Source organism: Macaca thibetana, chromosome 7, assembly GCF_024542745.1.
Source record: "Macaca thibetana thibetana isolate TM-01 chromosome 7, ASM2454274v1, whole genome shotgun sequence".
NCBI lineage: Eukaryota > Metazoa > Chordata > Mammalia > Primates > Cercopithecidae > Macaca > Macaca thibetana.
Window position 1 is genome coordinate 153,333,128 of NC_065584.1, and position 23,006 is coordinate 153,356,133.

At 49.3% G+C, this 23,006-nt stretch overlaps 1 protein-coding gene across 1 annotated transcript in view; it reads left to right on the forward strand.

The window, feature by feature from the left end:
• Positions 1-21,498, forward strand: part of CORO2B (coronin 2B) — a 150,670-nt gene extending 129,172 nt beyond the window's left edge. The window contains exons 4-12 of the mRNA XM_050796338.1: positions 3,654-3,803; positions 4,460-4,624; positions 6,832-6,948; positions 7,912-8,016; positions 8,590-8,686; positions 11,862-11,974; positions 12,307-12,397; positions 12,577-12,716; positions 19,536-21,498. Of these exons, the coding sequence (XP_050652295.1) occupies positions 3,654-3,803; positions 4,460-4,624; positions 6,832-6,948; positions 7,912-8,016; positions 8,590-8,686; positions 11,862-11,974; positions 12,307-12,397; positions 12,577-12,716; positions 19,536-19,667 (1,110 nt within the window). The 3' untranslated portion in view covers positions 19,668-21,498. The remainder of the gene's footprint in view (positions 1-3,653; positions 3,804-4,459; positions 4,625-6,831; positions 6,949-7,911; positions 8,017-8,589; positions 8,687-11,861; positions 11,975-12,306; positions 12,398-12,576; positions 12,717-19,535) is intronic.
• The last annotated feature ends 1,508 nt before the right edge of the window (positions 21,499-23,006 follow it).

Below are 23,006 nucleotides of genomic sequence, written 5' to 3' on the forward strand. Positions count from 1 at the left end.
CACGCTGAAGTGTAGTGGCGTGATCATAGCTCATTGCAGCCTCATCTTCCTGAGCTCAAGTGATCTTCCTGCCTTAGCCTTCCCAGTGCCGGGGACTACAGGCACATGCCACCACATCCAGCTAATTTTTGTAGAGATAGCAGTCTCACTGTGTTGCCCAGGTTGGTCTTGAACTCCTGGGCTCAAGCAATCCTCCCGCCTAGGCTTCTTATTTTGAGACAGAGTCTCACTCTGTCGCCCAGGCTGGAGTGCAGTGGCACAATCTCGGCTCACTGCAACCTCCACCTCCCAGGTTCCAGCAATTTCTGCTGCCTCAGCCTCCTGAGTAGCTGGGATTACAGGCGTGAGCCACCACACCTAGCTACCGCCTAGGCTTCTTAAAGTGCTAGGATTACAGACGTGAGCTACCACAGCTGTCCTTGGTATTTCTAAGAATGGAAGGAACACAAATCCAAACACCAGGTGGCATTTTTGACCTATCAGATGGGTAAAAATCCAGCTTTTTAAAGGTATAGTTTTAGAGGCATAATGAAGCAGTCTCAGACTCTGTGGGTTAAAAACTAGGACAGTTTTTGGGGACAATTTTACAGTAACTATAAAAAATATGAAACACTTCTAGCCATTTTCCTACAAGAATATCCACACTAATGCACAAACTTGTATCACGAGCATGTTTGTCATAGAATGAATTGTAATCATGAAAAAAAAGTGAACAGAACTTAGATGTCAATTAATAGAGGTCGATTAAATTCATCATGGAACGGTCATACAACAGATGCCTCTCTGGCCACTTAAAAAGATAAGGTAGATATTCATGGAGTGGTGTGGAAAGATGCCCACTATCTGTTATGTGAGAAGAGCGAGTTGAAAGAGAACGTGTGTAATAGTATCCCTTCTGGGTAAAAAGAAAGAAGTGCGTGTGTCTACGTGTCTGTGTCTGTCACAGGTGGGTGTCTAGCCCAAGCATTAGTCTCCCAATTTCAGGGTCTCCTTTCTACGGTACATTTGGGGACAGAAGGAATGTGTTTTGTTGGTGACTACTGAGTTATGTACTCAGCAGCTTGCTCCTCCTGCACTCTCTCAGCCACTTCCAGACCAGTCTTCATCCCTGAACGCCCTCGTGCAGGGGCTGTTGAGGAAAGAACACTGGGGTATTCCGGGCCCGCTATACATCACTCCCCTCCCCGCATTCCCCCCTTCCACCATCTCACAGGACTGTGTGGGAGTGTTGGACTTTACTCAAGGTTTGGAGCCACCAAAGGGGATGACAATGGAGATGGGAAAATATTTCAAACTCTCCCCAAATTATAAACTTTTTCTCAAGTGGGCTTTTGAAATGGATTTACTGAAACAGAATGGTGCACCCAAAGGTGACCCCAAACCCTTGACAGAACTTGCCTTTCTTACCCTGAAACCTCCCAGTCGGCAGGCACAGGAGCTGGCTCTGTGGGGGAACACACGTGAGGGAAATGCTCATTCTTATAGTCTGAGGAGGCACCAAGGAAGAAAATTTGTCCAAAGAATGCCCTGAGGGGCACCCCAGTTCCTAGCCTTGCTCCCAGGACCTCTGGTCTGCCTTTGACTTTCTTCCTTTTTTTTATTTTTCTGAGACAGAGTCTCACTCTGTTGCCCAGGCTAGAGTGCAGTGGTACATTCATAGCTCACTGCAGCCTTGAACTCCTGGGCTTAAGCGATCCTCCCACCTCAGCCTCCTGAATAGCTGGGACTACAGGTGCATGCCACAACACCTGGCTGATATTTTCAATTTTTTGTAGACACGGGGTCTCACTATGTTGCCCAGTCTGGTCTTGAACTCCTGGGCTCAAGTGGTCCTCCTGCCTTGGCCTCCCAAAGTGCTGGGATTACAGGCGTGAGCCACCTCACGTGGCCTTGGCTTTCTTTAACATGCTTTCTGCGTTTATTCATAGCCTTTGGAATTGTAATCAATTGACTAGTATTACATATTGAGATAATGTATTAAATTGTTCCTTTAATGTTGATCATTTACAGTGCTTCTACATTTTCCATGTAAATGATGTTGCAGTGAACTTCTTCATGCATGGAGATTTTTGCTTATATTGTATTTTAAGAGTGAAGTTACTGGGTCAAAGAGTATAATATAAATGTCTTTATGGCTCTTACTAAAGATTGCCAAATTGTTTCCAAAAGAGTTACTCTGATTTATAATACTACCAACATCCATTCCATCTATAACTTCCAGCATTACCTTGCCAACACTGGCTCTTTTTATTTTTTTGGTTGGCTATTTTAGCAGATTACAAATTATATCTCAAGGCTGTTTTTCCTGTTTTTCTTCTTCCTAGCAAGGGTGGAGTTCAGATTTTCAAAAGGATTTTTTTGTTTGTTTGTTTTATCGTTTTTTGTTTTTGTTTTTGTTTTTTTGGTTTTTTTTGAGACAGGGTCTTGCTGTGTTGCCCAGGCAGGAGTGCAGTGGATTTCAGCGCATTGTAACCTCCGCCCCCAGCCTCAAGGGATCCTCCCATCTCAGCCTCCCGAGTAACTGGGACTATAGCCGTGCGCCACCGCACCCGGCTAATTTTTGTTTCTTTGGTAGAGACACGGTTTCACTGTGTTGCTCAGGCCGAAAGATTCGTTTTTTTTTTAAGGTGTCCTAAATTATAGTCACGTGTGCTCTTTCCTCTTCAACCAGTTAGACTCTAATGAATAATATTAATGATGATAATAACAATTATAATTCCTTTGGCCTTTAGAGCATTTTGCAGTTTATAAACTGTTACACTATTGTGTCTTTTTATTCTACCAGTAGGTGTAGCAGGGCAGGGATGTTCCCCCCACTCCCCGCCCACCTTATTGATGAAATAGTTGAAGCTGTGCAGAGGAGGTTTGGTTTGAGTGACAGAAGCCCACCAGGGCTGATGTAAATAATTAGGGGGGTGATTCCAAGATTGCAGAGAAACTGCTCAGTCTCTCCCTCTCTGGGGCCACATGGTCTCCTCTCTGCTTCTCTCTGCATGTCCCATCCTCCTCTCTGCAGACCATCTTTTTCTGCTTCTTTATCGGTATCCACAAGACTGAAAATAGCTCTATCCAGGTTTTGCCCATCCTTTCAGCTCAGGCCGCACATCTGATCAGTCTCTGTCTCCCAGTCCACCATCTCTCAGGAGAGACCTGGGGCCTCTCAGCCTCCCAGATGCAGTTCCCTCTGCCCAGGGGTCCATCCTGCGTGGGGGACAGAATAGGGGATAAGGCCATGTGGTTCAGACAGCCAAAGTGGGTCTGAGCAGGGTAGCAGGAAGGCAGAGTCTCCTAGAAGGATCTGGCATGTGAAGCAAGGATAGACTTTTTAACACACTTGCTAAAAGAGGCTCATGCGTGTTCTTCTTAGTTGGGCTAGGCCACAGCAGTAGCAACATGCCAGTAATAACAGTTCTTAGGTCTGCAGAGACTTCCCAGAGAAAAACCTCCCACAGGCAGAGAGATGGTCTCTTTCCTCTCTAGCCACACCCTGAGATCTCCCAGCAGGCCTCAGTCGGGCTTTGCCCATCGCCGCAAGCCGGGAGGTGCCTCACAGGCAGATCTCAGAAAGCCTGGTGTCCGAGGGAAGGGGCACCTCTCATCAAGGGCCCTCTTGGCCATGTCCACCCAGCCTGGACCCTCATCCCCCTCTGCAGGTGCGGATCTGGGAGATCCCCGAGGGCGGGCTGAAGCGGAATATGACAGAGGCTCTCCTGGAGCTGCACGGGCACAGCCGGCGTGTGGGGCTGGTCGAGTGGCACCCCACCACCAACAACATCCTGTTCAGCGCTGGCTACGACTACAAGGTATGCAGTGGGCAGGCAGCTGGGTGGAGAGGGATTGGGGAAGAGAAAGGGGCCTTTTGGGTGCCTGTGGGAAGCATTGTTGGTTCCTAAGCAACCAATATTGCCTCATCTGTTCATTTGCTCCTTCATTCATTCATTCACTACACGCAACTGAGCATCTCCTGTGCACCCTGTCATTCCTGGGGTCCACAGAGGCTGGAGGCTTCTTTTCTGCCTTCTCTGGTGGTTGATGGACTGGAGGAGAATGCCCCTTCCATGCCCACACCCTTTGCCTGGCCACTTCTTAACCAAGAGGTGGCAAAAGGGGTAACCAAAGCTGCTGGAGGGAAAAAAGTGGAGCCTCAGCCCCTAGCCCCAGGCACATCCTCAAAAAAGGTGAGCTGCCACATGGGACCTGACAAGGAACATGTATCCTTCTTGCTCTTCCACAAACTGAGCCCAGGCTGTGCTGGGATCTGACCAAGGATATTGATGGATTTGTGTGCCAGGAATGTATCAGCCTTTCCATATAGAACTCAATGACCCCTCCTGTATCCCAGCACACCCCAGGCCCTGCATGGGGTGCTTCTCCCAGGGCAGTCCAGTGTGGACTTGGGACAAACACCCCAGGACCCTAGCAGCCGCTGACCCTGCCTCCCGTGCGTCTGCCATCGCAGGTCCTCATCTGGAACCTGGACGTGGGCGAGCCGGTGAAGATGATCGACTGCCACACGGACGTGATCCTCTGCATGTCCTTCAACACGGACGGTAGCCTGCTCACCACCACGTGCAAGGACAAGAAGCTGCGCGTGATCGAGCCCCGCTCTGGCCGTGTTCTGCAGGTGGAACCCTACATTTTTTGAGATTGAAGGGGAAGGTATTGAGGACTGGGGCTCAGCTTTCAGCAGGCCTGGAAAAAAAAGGCTGTGCCAGCCCCCGTCTCCAATGCATCTCACTGCACCTCTGTTGAACAACTTTGGCTCTCTTGGACCCTTCTCAGCTCATAGGAACCCTGCCTTGTTCTGGGTGGGGAGGGACCTTTCCTGTCCCCACTGCACCCCCTACCTCCAGACAGGATTCTTCTGGCTTGCTTTGGGGGCTGAGCTGGTGACACCCTTCAGTGCATATATCCCCAGGTGTTAACCAAGTCCATCATAGGCACAGGAGGAGGAGACACTGTACTCACTGCCCAGCCACCCAGTAGGATGAGCCTGGGGGAAATGGCTCAGGGTGCCAAGGTTGATGGTGAACTTAGCTCCACTTTTGGTCTTTGAATCTCCTGGGTCTTGGGTTTGAGGAAGGGGTTAGGTGCCACTTGGAAGTAAAAGCAATTACCATTTTTTGGGCACCTGCTGTGTGCTGGTCATGGGGACAGATGGAATGGAAAATATGGATGATATCTGAGGTCTGCCTTTACACAAGGAGGGACTGATGCTTGATCTGGGTTTGTTTACCTTGGAGTAGTCCAATATTACAAGACCAGAAAGTTATCTACTACTGTAGGTTGAGCATCCTAAATCCAAAAATCCAAAATCCAGAAGGCTCCAAATCCAAAACTTTGTCAGCACTGACATAACACCCGAAAGAAATGCTCGTTGGAACATTTCAGATTTTGGATTTGGGGATGTAGGGAGCTCAGCTAGTAGGTATAATGCGAATATTCTGACATCTGAAACAATCCAAAATCTGAAACACTTCTGGTCCCAAGCATTTCAGATAAGGGCTACTCAACCTGTACCACTACAAATAAGAATAATGACAGTTGCTTCGCATGATTAGTGTTAACTGACATCTGCTAAGAGCTCACTGTGTGGCCTGCACTGTGCCCGGGGCTCTGCACATCGTCTCATGTAATCCTCAGGACAGCCCTCTCAGCTAAGCACTGTTACTGCTCTCATTTTATATATGAGAACACTGAACCTTAGCAAAGTTGGGAGACTTGAATCTCACAGTTCCAGGAGGAGCTGGGATTCAAACCCAGAGCCCATGACAAACAGAAAGGATGTTTATGAACAGAGAACCCCCACCTCCAATTCACAAACGGGGCCATGAGCCCAGGGAAGGTGAAGGTCTTCTCTTGGGCTACACTTTTTTGGCAGAGCTAGAACTAGAGTTCAGAGTGAGTGATGCCAGCCAGAATATGTGCACTGCCCCATTAGCCTCTTTTCTGACCTGCTGCCAACTTACCTGATGCCGAGGACTGTTGTGTGTTAGGAGGAAATCAAGTGTCATGAGCCAGTGAGCAGGAAAGGAGGCCCAAGACAACTCAGTTAAGGAGGCACTCCCTGATGAGGCGAGTTGTGGAGCAGTGATCGGCATGAGCCTCTTGTCCTTCTGAGCCTCAGTTTCCTCACCCTCAAAATGAGGATAATGATTTCTTCTGATAGATATTGTTACGAGGATGAAAAGCAATGCCCCTGGTGAGAGCTCCTGGAGTGGTGTAGCCCCCAACTGGACTTGGTGGAGGTTGGCTCCCCTCTCGCTCCCTGTTCCCACCTTCCCTGGGAAACGACAGAGAAGGCATCTGTGGAGCCATTGCTGCACAGTGCTTAGAACAGTGTCCTGTGGCTGCTGTAACAAATGCCCACAAACTAGGTGGCTGAAAACAAAAGTGTATTCTCTCATCGTTCCAGAGGCCAGATATCCCACATCAAGGTGGCAGCAGGGCTGTACTCCTTACAGATGCTCTAGGAGAAAACCCATTCCTTGCCTCTTGTGGAGGTTGCTGGCTCCCGTGGCTGGTGGCCACATCACTCCAGTCTCCGCCTCCAGGGTCACACACCTTCTGCCCTGTGTGTCTGTGTAATCTTACCTCTCTCCCACCAGGACACTCAGGATGGAATCCAAGATCCACCTGGATAATCCAGGGTAATCTCATCTCCAAATCCTTAGCTTAACCACATCTGCCAGGACCCTTTCCCAAATAAGGAAACAATTGCAGGGGCCAGGGCTGAGAACACGGGTGTATCTTTTCAGTGCCACCATTCATCCCACTGCAGAACCCACATGTTGAGGACCTTGGCTCACCACTTCCCTCTGTTCCTACTAGGAGGCCAACTGCAAAAACCACAGAGTGAACCGGGTGGTATTCCTGGGGAACATGAAGCGGCTCCTCACGACAGGGGTCTCCAGGTGGAACACAAGACAGATTGCCCTCTGGGACCAGGTCAGCCACCGGGAGGCCTGCTGGGTTTGGGCTAAAGGAAGCGTCATTGCCTCAGAGGTCACTTCCTCAGAAAGTCAGGAGCCTGGGCCCGCACACCAGCTTCTCATAGCATTCCCAGCGGAGAAATCAGACAGAGACCCCCAGAGGCCGAGCTTGGGTACAGAGGCCTCAAGGGACAATGTCGGCCACGCCTGCAAGATGTTCCCCCTCTTTTTCCAGAGTGGGGGCTGAGCTCCAGAGAGATCAAGAGACTCACCTGGGGACACATAGCAAGTAGCACGTTTGGGCACAATGAGAACAAGTCCCTTGCCTGCTGTTTGTACGACCCTTTCTGCTGCCCCTGGCTGCTTTTTGTGGCAAGAAAGTCAGTCTTGCCACCACCCATAGGACGGGCTTTTTTTTTTTTTTTTGAGATGGAGTCTTGCTCTGTCACCCAGGCTGGAGTGCAGTGGCCGGATCTCAGCTCACTGCAAGCTCCGCCTCCCGGGTTTACGCCATTCTCCTGCCTCAGCCCCCGAGTAGCTGGGACTACAGGCGCCCGCCAGCTGGTTTTTTGTATTTTTAGTAGAGACGAGGTTTCACCGTGTTAGCCAGGATGGTCTCGATCTCCTGACCTCGTGATCCGCCCGCCTCGGCCTCCCAAAGTGCTGGGATTACAGGCTTGAGCCACCGCGCCCGGCCCGGCTAGTTTTTTTTTTTTTTTTTTTTAGTAGAGACAGGGTTTCACCGTGTTAGCCAGGATGGTCTCAATCTCCTGACCTCATGATCCGCCCGCCTCGGCCTCCCAAAGTGCTGGGATTACAGGCTTGAGCCACCGCGCCCGGCCCCCATAGGACGGGCTTTTTAACGTCCAGGGGAGGTCTTAACATAAAGTAGTTGCCGTCCTAAGTGGCCTTGCTGGGATTTGGGGAGGGGCATGCCATCCTGCCTGTAGAGAGGCTGAGACCAGCTCCTCTCCCTCAGGAGGACCTGTCCATGCCCCTGATCGAAGAGGAAATCGATGGGCTCTCTGGTCTCCTGTTCCCCTTCTATGATGCTGACACCCACATGCTCTACCTGGCTGGAAAGGTAGTAGGAGGCGGGGGAGGGCCCGCGGCAGCCTGTGGGAAAGCCCTGCCTTCATTGCACCCCCGCAACTGCCCCACCCCCTTGAGAATAGCCAGCCTAACCTCTCTGGTGTTCCCTGACCCAACCCAAGTTCCTGGGCCTCACCTCTCCCATTCACACCTGCCCTCAAGTCTGACACCCATTCTTACTCAAGTGTCTGCTACCAAGAATTCCTTCAAAGGTGGGCTGGAGTGGGTTTTACATTGGAGTAAAGATCAGAGCCTGCAGTGTAGTCAGTGATGAATGATGGAATTTGAGATACCCACCAGGAGATCCTTTGGTGAATATAACCTTGTTTGTCAGAAAGGCTGTCTACACACACACACACTCACATCAGCCCACCCACCTTCACCTCTCCACCCGCAGTGAGTCCACTGTGGTGCACCCACTAGGAGCCTAGAAGCCAGGTTTCCTTGGTTTTTATAACCACCCATGAGCACGGGGGAGAGCTGTCTTCAGCTGGCTCCTGGGACCAGGCTCTGCTCTGCCCTCCCTACATGCCACCTTCCTCACCTCCATCTCTCCTGACCCCAGGGTGATGGAAACATCCGGTACTACGAGATCAGCACTGAGAAGCCCTACCTGAGTTACCTCATGGAGTTCCGCTCCCCAGCCCCGCAGAAAGGCCTAGGTAAGGGGCCCCCAGGCTGCCACGGCTGGTGTGCTCATGCACGGGAGGACATCTGGCCCATGGGTCACCCCCTCCCTTAAATGGAAAATCAGACTCAGAAGGCCACAGCACATGTGCAAGTTGGAACAGAACCTGCATGAGCTGGCCCTGCTGCAGTTGTCACTGCCCACTGGACCGGCGCTGTCACCCCACCGCGCTCACATCCACCATCAGTAGCAGCTTGCCAGCATGTGCTCTGCGTCTGCACTCCTGATCGCAGATGGGGAGCCTGAAGCCCACAGTGGTTATGACGATGGTGGGAAGTGGTCCATGGTGGGAAGTGGTCCAGTAACTAAAGGTCAGAGCGGGGTCTAGGCACAAGTCGCTTCCTGAGCCTCTAGGAAGCTGGGACTCCCAGACCCCAGCAGCAGCTCTGTCTGCCTGATAGGGCAGGAAGAAGTTCCAGATGTTCCTATGACTGCAGCCCCAAGCTCCCTAGGCTCTCAGGCAGAAACACAGAGAGGGCTCCGGGCTTGACAGGGTGTAGTGAGTGAGAACCCACATTCTCCCACCACTAAAAGTCTTACAACCAATTTTCCCTCCTTTCAACTAACCTGGTAATGCATATGATTCAGCAATTCTACATTTGGGGTCCAAATCACCCAGTGAAACACCTATTTTCAAGGACCTCCCGTTCCCACCTCTGCGGTGATCCTCCTTGGAGCTTGAGTCGAGTTTGCCTTCCTGTGGGTCTGGTATTATGGACAGGGCCTGAGGGCCAGCTTCCATCAGGGCTGAAAGGACCTGACAGCCCACTCCAGTGACCAACAGCAAAATGGAAGCCAAGAGATGTCCAAAGTCCCAATCACCATTCCATCAACTTTACCCTTCCCCAACTCTGTCATCCCCACCTCCTTCACTGTCACTCCTGCATCAAATAGTATAAAAATCAGCCTGAACTTTGGAGTCAGACCTGGGTTTACATTCTGGCTCAGCTGTGCACTTAATCCCTCTAAGTCTCAGTTTCCTCAACTGTAAAATGGGGATAATCAAACCTTCCTTGAATGGCTAATGTAAGGCTTAGAGACCATATGTGCAAGGCACCTGACAGAACACTTGACTCCTTCTGCTCCTTCACATAGCTGTTCAACAAACAGTTATTGAGTTCCAACTGTATACCAGACCTTGCACAAAGTCCAGTGGCAAATAGAACATGGCCTTACTCTCAGGGGGATCACATTCCACTGAGCAGGAGACAGGCAGTAAACAAATAAGAAAAATGTTGTGTAGGGATGAGTTCTAGGCAGAGAGTCAAAGGGTGTGCTAGAACAGAGAGTGACTGGGGGCTACTTTACACAGGTGATCAGGGAAGGCCTCTCTGTGATGATATTTTAGGTTGAGCTCTGAAAGATGGGAAGGAGAAAGAGCAGTCCCAGCAGGGGGAATGGTTAGTGCAAAGGCTCTGTGGCCAGAATGAGCCTGACATGTTCTAGGAACAGAAAGGAGGTCAGTGTGGCTGAACATGGTGTAGACTCTGTGATGTAGCAGGAGATGGGGGTAGGGTGTTAGGAGACCGTTGGAGAGGTGGGCAGGGGCTGAATCCAGGGGATGCATTAGCCTGGGAAAGCAGTTTGCATTTGATTAGGAAATCATTGTGGGGACGGTTCTTTTTCTTGAGTGGGAGATGAGACAACATGATGTGATCTGAAATGTTAGTTACGATTGCTCTGGCAGCCAGGTGTGGTGACTTACGCCTGTAATCCTGGCAGTTTGGGAGGCTGAGGCAGGTGGATCACCTGAGGTCAGGAGTTCGAGACCAGCCTGGCCAACATGGTGAAACCCTGTCTCTAAACCCTGTCACTAAAAATACAAAAATTACCTGGGTGTGGTGATACACCCCTGTAATCCCAGCTACTTGGGAGGCTGAGGCAGGAGAATCGCTTGAACCTGGGAGGCAGAGGTTGCAGTGAACTGAGATCACACCACTGCACTCCAACCTGGGCAACGGAGCCAGACTCTGTCAAAAAAAAAAAAAAAAAAAATTATCTGACTTCAGTAGAGAGAATGGATTTGGGAGGGGCAGGAGGAAGGCAGGGCAACCAGTTAGGAAGAAGTTGTAGACTTTTAGGCAAGAGAGGATAATAGGTGGACAGGAGGAAGACAGGGAGAACAGGATGAATCCAGATGTTTAGAAAGTAATGTCAGCAGGACTTGCTAAGGTATCAGATATAGAGGGCTGGAGAGGAAAGAAGGAGGAAGGACTCAGAATGACTCACCTCATCCTCATCCTCATCCTCCTCACCTGTGACCACTATTGAGCATTTGCTGTGACCTAGGCACTTATTATAGACACAGACAAATTAAGCAGCTCACCAGAGGCAGGTCTTACCTGCTGAGTAGCAGAGGCAGAACTCAGACCGAATCTGCTGACTCTTAATCCCATTTGGGAAACCATTTCACCCCTTCCCTCCAGCTCCTGGAATTTCTTTATCTGGAAGAGCAGGCTTCCAGCCCAGTGGAGGAGAGGCAGAGCCTTAACTCATATTCACAATACAGGGAAAGAAACTAATGTTGTCTGTGCTGGTCACGGTGCCAGGCAGTTAATGAGTATCTTGGCACATATTCTCCTGATCACCTCATATGGGGCCACTGTGTTGTCCTCCTCGAACCAGCCAAGGAACTAGAAGCTCAGAGAGTAGTGACTTGCCAAAGGACTCCCAGATGGAAAGGGGACAGAGTCAGGATTCAAACCCCGTTGGTCCACCCCTAGATAGAACTGTGCTCCTCGCACCGCACTGCCCCTCGTTCCCATGATAGATGTTCAGCAGAGGCAGCTGTTAGGGACACGTGGCAAGTGAACCCACACAGGCAACATGTGCACACATTGTTGGTTGTAGGAGACATAGAACAGAACAGTAATCTCGGGCTGCATCCAGACCTCTTCCAATTCTGAGGGGTCCAATTATAAAGCGTGCACTGTGGTGAGGTAGGTCTGGCCCAAAGAGCTTGAGAAGTGACCATCCAGAGACAGAGACTGATTGAAGAAGCCCGGGTCCACCCTCTGCCCTCTGCATGGGCCGTTGCCTCCAAACCTAAGTACATTCCTCAGCCTTTCCCCGGCCCAGAACATCATGGGGTGATGTCACTGAGAGGCAGTTTCTGGTACCCCATGGAGCCACATGTGTGCCTGTTACAGGGGTCATGCCCAAGCACGGGCTGGATGTGTCAGCCTGCGAGGTGTTCCGCTTCTACAAGCTGGTGACTCTCAAGGGCCTCATCGAGCCCATCTCCATGATCGTGCCCCGGAGGGTAAGTGGGGCTGGGCTGGGCTCCGGGAGGGGGGCCTGCATCGCATCCTAGCCTGCTCACCACTGACCATGACCCTGGAGAAACCCAGGTGAGAGATGTGCTGTGGACTGGGGTCTTCAAACCCAATTTGGGGTGAGGGGCATCCTCAGACGGGACAGTTGGGTTTGCTCATGAGTGCAGGTGGGTAGTTCCAGGAGGAAAACACAGTGCAAAGGCATAGAGGCAGGAGAGCAGGTAGCGTGATTGGAGATCAGTGAGAAGAGTCTGACTGAAGAGTAGGGGCTTTTCTAGCAGCCCCCCATCTGTCCTCTCTTCTGCTCCTCCCACTGCAGTCAGATTCCTACCAGGAAGACATTTACCCAATGACACCAGGCACGGAGCCAGCACTGACCCCGGATGAATGGCTGGGAGGCATCAACCGAGGTACCACAGCAGGGGACTCCACAGAGCACAGGAGGGCTGCAGCCTTTGCCTTCAGCGCAGCTTGCCCCAGTTCCCCTTGCCTATCCCCGTGCTTGAACTTCCCTCCCACCCAGCCTGCTGGACCATCACCTGACAGCCCATGGGATCATCAGTGAGAGCATTTCCCTTGCCTTCTTTAGATCCCGTGCTGATGTCTTTGAAAGAAGGCTATAAGAAGTCCTCAAAAATGGTATTTAAGGCTCCCATCAAAGAAAAGAAGAGTGTTGTGGTCAACGGAATAGATTTATTAGAAAATGTCCCACCCAGGACAGAGAATGAGGTAAGGAATGTAAGTTATTACCTCCATAGGCCCTAGAAGAACAAGACCTTTACATTTCAATTACGGGCTTCAGGCCTTTAAGCCAGTTCCATTCTGAGACGTTTTTCTTTCTGTGACAAATACCATAAGTAGCCTGATACTGGTTTCTGATGCCTCTGACCCCGATAAATAGAAGCTGGGGTGTCTGGAGATATCAGTTCCCCACACCACCCCCACACCTCAAATTCACTAACCTACAGAGTTATGCATCTCCTCATGAATTCATTCCAGAACGTTGCTGTCATTTGGTGTTCCAGAAGTTATAAATTCCTGACTAATAGGGCAAGCCTGGCCTCGTGTATCACAGCCCTGCCTCCCTCACTGGCATTGCAGCAGTGCTGGGGTCTGACACTTCCAGTCTTTGTGGAAGAGACTGGGTGTTTATGAAGGTGCTCTTTTTTTTTTTTTTTTTTTTTTTTTTTTTTGAGATGGAGTCTCGCTCTGTTGCCCAGGCTGGAGTGCAGTGGCGCGATCTCGGCTCACTGCAAGCTCCGCCTCCTGGGTTCATGCCATTCTCCTGCCTCAGCCTCCCGAGTAGCTGGGACTACAGGTGCCCACCACCACACCGCTAGTTTTTTTGTCTTTTTTTAGTAGAGACGGGGTTTCACCGTGTTAGCCAGGATGGTCTCAATCTCCTGACCTCGTGATCCGCTCGCCTCGGCCTCCCAAAGTGCTGGGATTACAGGCATGAGCCACCGCGCCCGGCCATGAAGGTGCTCTTTGTACCACTTGGGACGGGAGCAAGCTCTTTCGGGGCAGCTCGACTGGGCCTTGTCCATGTCCCCCAGTGGTATCTCCTTCCAGCCCACACCCCCATTCCCTGATGCCAACATGGTTTAGCTCAGCTGGGGTTCACAGGATGCCTACTGTGTGCCAGACATAAGGCATGATACAACTGAAATGGAGATGGCTGCATGACCCCACCTGCATTTGAATCCTGGCTTTGCCATTTCCTGGCTGTGACTGAGCAAGTTTACTGATCTTTATAAGTCCATTTCCTTGTGGTAAAATAGGGATATGGAATGCTATGAGCATTAAAGAGATAATTCATAAGTATCTAGCACTCTTCCTGGCTCATGTTAAGTGCTCAAAGGAAAAGGTCAACTGTATCAGCTATCTATTGCTGTGTAACAAATTACCCTAGAACTTAATGGCCTAAACCCACAAACACGTATTAGCCCACAGTTTCTTTGCATGCCCATGGCTGAAGGTCTCTCATGAGGGTACAGTTACACTGTCCACTGGGGCTGGAATCACATCTGAAGGCTCAACTGTGGAAGGATCTACTTCCAAGTTCATTCATGTGGTTGCTGCTGGGACTCATGTCCTCAGGGGCTATTGGACTGAGGGCCTCAGTTCCTCTTTGGGCTGTTGGCCAGAACTTCCCTCAGGTCCCTGCCATGTGGACTCCTCCATAAGGCAGCTCACAACAGGGTGTGTGAGCAGAAGAGCAAGAGAGGGCACCCAAGATGGAAGCCAGTCTTTCTGTCACCTAATCTTGGAAATGGTATCCCACCACTTCTGCCCTATTCTGTTCATTTGAAGCAATCTATTAGGGCCAGCCCATGCTTGAGGAGAGGGAATAACATGGGAGCTATCTTAAATTAGACACCACCTATACCACCAACTTATGTTATCACTATTTTTTTTTTTTTTTTTTGAGAAGGAGTCTCACTCTGTCGCCCAGGCTGGAGCTCAGTGGCACAATCTCAGCTCACTGCAACCTCCACCTCCCAGGTTCAAATGATTCTCCTTCCCCAACCTCCCGAGTAGCTGGGATTACAAGCGTGCACCACCATGCCCAGCTAATTTTTCTATTTTTGGTAGAGATAGGGTTTCACCATGTTTGCGAGGTTGGTCTTGAACTCCTGACCTTAGGTGATCCACCCGCCTTGGCCTCCCAAAGTGTTGGGATTACAGATGTGAGCCACCACGCCTGGCCCATTATCACTATTATTAATAAAAATAAGACCCTTCTTGACCTCTGGGACCTCACAGTCTTAAGGGGGAGATTGGCAGGTAACTTGATAATTGCCATAAAATATGCTTGTATGCCAATGTAGAGGGATATTCAGGGCTGGATGAAATGATGTGATAAATGGCATTTGCTTTAAAATAACCCCTGAGGAAAGTGGTGCAGGGGAGGTGGGTGGTAGTAGAGATGAAGTAAGAATGGTCCCACAGGCTGGGCGCGGTAGCTCATGCTTGTAATCCCAGCACTTTAGGAGGCCAAGGTGGGTGGATCCCCTGAGGTCAGGTGTTCGAGACCAGCCTGGTCAACATGGTGAAACCCTGTCTCTACTAAAAATACAAAAATGAGCCAGGCATGGTGGTGCACGCCTGCAATCCCAGCTACTCAGGAGGCTGGGGCAGGAGAATCACTTGAACCCAGGAAGTGGAGACTAAAGCTGAGTGATGGGTACTTGGGGGTTCATGGTGCTATACTTTCTATTAATATATATATAACATTTTTCATTTAAAAAATGTTTTAAGTTTTTTCTTGCATTTATTTATTTATGTTTTAGAGACAGGATCCTGCCCTGTCTCCCAGACTGGAGTGCTGTGGCACGATCATAGCTCACTACAGCCTCAATCTCCTAGGCTCAAGCAATAATCCCACCTTAGACTTCCGAGTAGCTAGGACTAGAGGCGTGTACCACCATGCCCAACTAATTTGATTTTAAACATTTTTGTAGAGACAGGGTCTTACTATATTGCACAGGCTGGTCTTAAACTCCTGGGCTCCACTTTCGCCTCCCAAAGTGCTGGGATTACAGTCATGAGACACTGCGCCAAGCTATTTTCTTGTTTTTAAAAGAACCCTACTTTTTGAAGATAGAGACACAGGGGTCACTGTGATAGCCCAGGAGGGCAATAACAAGGGCCTGAACTCAGTTCTGGCACTGGGTCTGGAGAAGGCAGGGTTCAATAGTAGTTAAACAATATTTCGCTGTAGATTTGCCTATGTGAATCAGAACTGAGAACCTGGAGGAAAACCTTAAAGGGTCTCAGAGCAGACAAAACAGATGCCACAATCTACACCAAAGTTGTGCATCTTCCTCGTTGGGAAGAAGCTTTCTCAAAACCTGCTGACTCTGGCTTTATCCATAGCTTTAATCATCACAGCAGTTTGGAAGCAGCCAATTAGAAAGTGTGGCTGTCAAAGGTGGACACATTGATCTAAGTGTGAGGAAACAACTCATAGCTTGATGCAAGGGAAAAGACCTACAGTTGTACAACTCAGTAACTTTACTAAAAATCGCTGAATCATATGCTTAAAATGAGTGAATTTTATAGTGTGTGAATTACACCTCACTAACGTGGTTTTTTTTGACAAAAGTGGACAAAAAACAATGCAAAGAAATTTTGAGAACTTGGAAGACACAAGAGTGTATAGAGTCATTTAGTGCAAAGGCAAATAGTATGTCATACCTCTGAACAGATATAACTGGGACTGGTGGTTTGTTAGTTAACAAAAAATATATTTTTTTAAGTTAGTTAAAGGAGGGAATTGTGGCTGGGCGCAGTGGCTCACGCCTGTAATCCCAGCACTTTGGGAGGCTGAGGCTTGCAGATCGCCTGAGGTTAAGAGTTTGAGACCAGCCTAACCAACACGGTGAAACCCTGTCTCTATTAAAAATACAAAATTAGCCAGGCGTGGTGACGCACGCCTGTAATCACAGCTACTTGGGAGGCTGAGGCAGGAGAATCACTTGAACCCAGGAGGCGGAGGTTGTGGTGAGCGGATATTGCACCATTGCACTCCAGCCTGGGCAACAAGAGTGAAACTCTGTCTCAAAAAAAAAAAAAAAAAAAAAAAAAAAAGGAGAGAATCTTAAAAACATACATTCTTTTTTTTTTTTTTTTGAGACAGAGTCTTGCTCTGTCACCCAGGCTGTGGTATAATGGTGCAATCTTGACTCACTGCAACCTCCACCTCCCGGGTTCAAGCAATTCTTCTGCCTCAGCCTCCCAAGTAGCTGAGACTACAGGCGCCCACCACCATGCCTGGCTAATTTTTGTATTTTCAGTAGAGACAGGGTTTCACCATGTTGACCAGGCTGGTCTCGAACTCCTGACCTCAGGTGGTCCACCTCCCTTGGCCTCTCAAAGCGCTGGGATTACAGGTGTGAGCCACGGCACCCAGCCGATAGATACATTCGTTTTTGTTGTTGTTGTTTTGTTTTGTTTTGGGATGGAGTCACTTTGTTGTCCAGGCTGGAGTGCAGTGCATGATCTCAGCTCACTGCAACCTCCACCTCCCGGGTTCAAGCAATTCTTTGCTTCAGCCTCCCGAGTAGCTGGGGTTACAGGCGCCTGCCACCACACCCGGCTAATTTTCATATTTTTGGGTAGAGACGGGGTTTCACCATCTTGGCCAGGCTGGTCTTGAACTCTTGACCTCGTGATCCACCCACCTCGGCCTTCTAAAATGCTGAGATTACAGGCATGAGCCACCATGCCTGGTCAATACATTCTTTAAACCATTTATTTTTGTTTTAAACATAAAACATGCCAGGTGCAGTGGCACCCCTCTAGTCCCAGCTACTCAGGAGGCTCAGGTGGGAGGATCGCTTGAGCCCAGGAGTTTGAGTCCAGCCTGGGCAACATGGCAAGATTCTATCCCTAAAAAATAAAAGTAGGCTGGGATGATGGCTTACACCTGTAATCCCAGCACCTTGGGAGGCTGAGGAGGGTGGATCACTTGAGGCCAGGAATTCAAGACCACTAAAAATACAAAAATTAGCCGGCCAGCTACTCCGGAGGCTGAAGCAGAAGAATCCCTTGGTGTAATCCCAGCACTTTGGGAGGCCGAGGCGGGCCCATCCTGGCTAAAAACGGTGAAACCCCGTACAAAAAATATAAAAACTAGCCGGGCGTGGTGGCGCACAGCTACCTGTAATCCCTTGCAGTGCTCCGGCCACCGCACTCCAGCCTGGGTGAAGAGCAGAAAAAAAAAAAAAAGAAGAATCCCTTGAACCAGGAGGCGGAGGTTGCAGTGAGCCGAGATCGTGCCACTGTGCTCCAGCCTGGGTGACAGAGCAAGACTCTGTCTCAAAAACAAACAAACAAACAAATAAATAAGTAAATAAATAATAAAAATAAAACATATACATCCATTTAGCATATTTCGATGAAGACCTTTTCTTCAAGGAGGCCCTCCCTGGTTGGAATCTGTGATGTATATCAAACAAATCACACCTTAACTCTCATTTCCGGTTTCCATTTCTTTTGGGTAGAAAAATAATTTAAAGTCCATCTGAAAGCAAAGTCCTAGTTTTTACAGTGTTTTCCCTCATCTTTTTTTGAGACATTGAGGTATAATTTGCCTATGGTAAAATTCATCCTCTGTAGTGGGTTGGTTTCAGAGTTTTGACAAACACACGCAGTCATGCAGCCACCATCAGCCAAGATATAGAATATTCTCCAGTCTTTTAGGGCTACATCTTCCACACCTAATTCAGCTGCAATTTTTTTTAGCATCACCTTTATCAAGATTTTCTAAGCATTTAATTAAGTTTTTATAGAAACAACAACTCTCTTTTTGTGCTCATTTCATCAATTTATATCATATTTCATTAAATTATGCAATTACAATAACAATGTAATTCACACCAGAAAGTTTGAGGCCAAACACAATTGACTGTGGGTAACATTCAACTCAGGTGTGCAGGAGCTGCAAGGAGCCTGCTGCTTTCCAGGGCTCAGCGTTTTGTGGACATCTGTCAATATGTTTTACAGGAGAAATGGAGGCGGGTTAAGCTAGAGAGTCGTTGAGGTAAAGATCTGCCAAGATAGCTGTACATGAATCCCTGACCAGTGCAAACTTTGGTATTCTTGTCATAGTTCCTCATCAGTAGGAAAAAAGCTAGATTCCATTCTGTATCCTGAGCCTCCTTAAGAAGAGAATGATACAAAGCATTTTAGAAAGTTCTAAATTATCAACACAAGCCAGGCGTGGTAGCTTACACCTGTAATCCCAGCACTTTGGGAGACTGAGGTGGGCGGATCACCTGAGGTCAGGAGTTTGAGACCAGCCTGGCCAACATGGTGAAACCCTGTCTGTACTAAAAATACAAAAATCAGCCAGGCATGGTGGTGCATGCCTGTAATCCCAGCTACTCAGGAGGCTGAAGCAGGAGAATTGTTTGAACCCAGGAGATGGAGGTTGCAGTGAGCCAAAATCACGCCACCACACTATAGCCTGGACGACAAAGCGAGACTTTGTCTCAAAAGTAAATAAATATGTAAATTATCAATAATAATGTAATACATGTAATAATACATCTATTATTATGTATTATTATACATCTACTATTATGTATCATTATACATCTATTATTATGTGTTATTATACATCTATGATTATGTATTATTGTATATCTATTATTATATATTATTATGGATGTAATAATCAATACATCTATTAATACAATGGTAAAGAAAAGCATTAGGTTAGGACCCAGAAAGGGACAAGCTTGGGATATTTGGAAAACGACTGTTTGGTCACTCCTTTTTCAGTGATCCTGAATCAGTTAATGACGCAGGTTTTGTTTGTTTCCTGCCTCACACGGGAAAGTAAGAGCTGTGGACTGAGCTAGAGATGGGAGAGGTGCAGTGGTGATGAGTGGCTGGGGAGAATAAGTGGATCAAGCAGTGGGAGGCCTGGGGGAATGTGAGGGCACGGGCGGCAGGCAACTGGAAGACTCACCTGGGAAATCCTTGTCTCACCTGCTCTCTCCTGGGCCCTCCTTGGCCCCCTTTCTTCCTCCACCCCAGCTCCTTCGAATGTTCTTCCGGCAGCAGGATGAGATTCGACGGTTGAAAGAAGAGCTGTCCCAGAAGGACATCCGCATTCGGCAGCTCCAGCTGGAACTGAAAAACTTGCGCAACAGCCCCAAGAACTGTTAGCTCCGCAGCTGGGCTGTTTTCTAAGCCGATCTCTCCGTCGTTTCTACTCGTCCCTTAACTTCTCCCTTACCAGTGACCCCAGAGACAGAGCCAGGACAGAAGAGGGGGCCAGCCTGAGGGCCCCCGCCTACCACCTTGAGAACTGGAAGCCAACCTCTGACCTCCTGACCTCATGCTAATAAAAGTCCCCAGCTTCTCCTGGAGACCCCCGCCGGCAGCCCCTTTCCCTGCCACCCCAGGACCCAGGCTTCCCCTCAGTTGGGTGAAGACCACAGACTCTCTGGGGTTGACGGGGACTCTATCTCAGTGGACCAAGAAGCAAAGGGGGAAGCGGGATCTCAGCTAGACTTAGAACTTGGACTTCTCCCCTGTGAAGGGGGCTGCCAGGACATCTCAGCACTCCCACCTGGAGCTCTCAGCATCACTGAAGGTACCACAGCGTAAGTGCTGGACTGCAGGCTGCAGTGATCCCTCTTTCGTCCCACCCCCTCTTCCCCCAGCAGCCCCAGAAGCCTGCCTCACCCGACGAGGGCAGCGAGCGGCCCGGCTTCTTTCTGTCTCTTCCCTTCCCACCCTCTTGTCTTCAGGGAATTCAGAGGATTGCTCTCCAAGGCCATAATGACCCCTTGCCTTCCCCATGATTCTCTTCAAAGCTCTTGCACACCCTTTTCCCATTCAATTTGTGAGCCAGGCAGGGTAGGGATTAGTGTCCCCATTTGACAAATGACAGAACTGAGGGTTGCAATGGGGAAGTGACTTATGAAGTCACCCAGCAGGTCAACAATGGACCCACAACCAGGACCCTGGGTGTTCAGACCCCAAGGCCAGGGCCTTTCCCACTGCATCAAGATGCCAATCCCATTGTGGGCTTCACCAGTGCCCAAGTCTCTGCGGAGAATGAGAACTGGAAGCCACTGCTACCGTCTACCCAGCACCAGTAGTGCCGATGTGCCACACTGCCCAGTTGAGGCCCCTCACGCTGTGCCCCTAGATCCTTCAGGTCCCCACCCTCGGTTGTCACCACCACCCTCCCCAGGGGACTCCATCTGAGATGAGGCCTCATCCTCCTGGAAGCTGAGGCTGAGAAGGGTGGAGCTTGGCCCTGGGGAAGGCAGACCAGGGTCTGATGGCTTCTAGGGATGCTCTGCGTGTGTCTCAGCACCACTATCTCTGCCACTTTCAGCCTTATGCACGTAGAATGACCACAGCCACTCGCATCCGTATAGCACTTTAAAGTTTCTGCAGTCCTTTGACACATAGGATCTCATTGAGCCTCACATCTACTCCCTTCTGCAGATGAGGAAACCGAGAGAAGTGGCCCAAGGTCACGCAGCTCTGAGATGTCACATTTCATTTGATCTTGTACACATGTTCTTTTATTCCTTCTTTTTTCATCCTTTCATTTCCCACTACCCACAAAGAGTTTATAAACACTGTTCTCAGAAGAGTCACAGTTTGGGGTGAGATCTGGAAATCGAGAAATGGGTGTCCACTCTTTTCTTTCATTAGCTAGGATCTACTAGATGCATTATACTCCATACCTGCTTTTCCCGTGGCCGCCCTACGGAAAATCCCATCCACAGAGGCCAGGGCTACCCAAGCCCCTCCAGGTGAGCTGGGCCTTTCTTCTAAGAACCTCCATCCTCCCAGCCAGCTATGGTAGGGCCTCCTCACCCCGTACCCCACAGCTAGACAGTGTCAGCACTCATCTCCTCCTCCCTACATTTCTGGAGCTTTTTTTTTCTTCCCCAATGACCTTTGTGGTCTTCTGTGATTATTTATGCTGCCTCCCAAGGATAGAATTGAAATAAAATGTTTTCAACTTATCAAACTTGGGCATAGCCATCTCATTTGACCCCGGTGGTTCCTGTTCTTGGTCACCATGGTACCTTGATGGTCAGCTCCCCACCCACAGCTCCTTTGCCTTTCTGGAATGACAACCCACGTCTGTACCTACAGATATAATTTCACACTTTCATTTATCTCAGCAATATTGACATCTGGGGCGAATAATTCTTTGCTGTGGGCGCTGCCCTATACATTGTAAGATATTTAGCAGTATCCCTGGCCTTCACCAATCAGATGCCATAGCTACTCCCATCCAATTGAGACAACCAAAAATGTCCCCAGATGTTGCCCAAGGTCCCCTGGAGTGTCAGAATCACCTCCCAATTAAGAACCACTGTTCTACCACTATTCAATAGATGCTGCCCCGTGTTGAGGTCCGGGTGAGACCAACACTCTACACTGGCATGGTGTCTTGCAGTTTATCAGGCAGGATTCCACACACTTGACTCATTTGATCTTCATAGAAGCTCTAAATGGTAGGTCCGATTATTCCTGTTTTCAAGAAAAGCAGTCAGGCCCAAAGTGGTGACATGTTCAAGGTCACTCAGCCAGTGTAGTGGGGGAAATACACAGGGACTGGATCTTCTGAGCCAGAGCCAGAGAAGGTCTGTGTTCCCAGTCCCCAGCCAGACTCAGAGCTGGGCAGAGTCTGTTCTGGGAGGGTGGCCGGGGCCCATTCTGAGACCAAGGATGCGAGACATCCTCACTCTCTCAGTAGTCCAAGTTTGTCTTAAATAATAGTTGTCAGGCTGCAAAGTGAACAGGCACCCGGCAGTGTGGACACCACAGGAAACTCAGAAGAGCCAGAGGAAAGCAGTGAGGGCCTTAGAAAAGGGGTGAGGAGGAACGGATAAAGGGCTGCAGAGGAACAGTGGGCAGGATCACAGGGAAGGGGTGGTCCAGGCCTGGCCCTGCCCTCAACTAGTTGTGCAACATTGAATAAGGCTTTTTTTCTCCCTGGGCCCCATTTTCTCCATCTATAAAATGAGGCAATGGGACAATTTCTAGGGTCCCTTCCTGGTATGTCATCCTAGGTTTCCATTACACCAGCAGTTGAGAGGATGGGATAAATCCCCAAGACCACCTATTGTCTAGCACGAGTGATAAAAAATAAATAAATAAAATAAAAAAGAAATTTATTGGGAAAAGAGAAGCAAAGAATGGCTTCCTACAGGACTTGGGTGCAGAAAATCACTTTTGCTGGGGCTCAGGGAACAGGTAAGATAAGGTGATCTGTCTCATATGTACCTCTGTCCCACCTAATCTCCAATTCTGAGCCCAACGGGGCAGCTGTTTGTCATTATTTATTATGGTACACTGTCTAAGGTCGGGCTCAAACTTGCTTTCTGTCTCCCCACTAGCCCATTTTCCCAACTGCATTTGTTGATTAACTCATCAATTCCCCATTGGCTGGCTGTGTATCCTTAATTTCTTCATATGTTATATATTCCATGCCTAGTCTGTTACACTGGCCCCTCTGCCAGTTACACA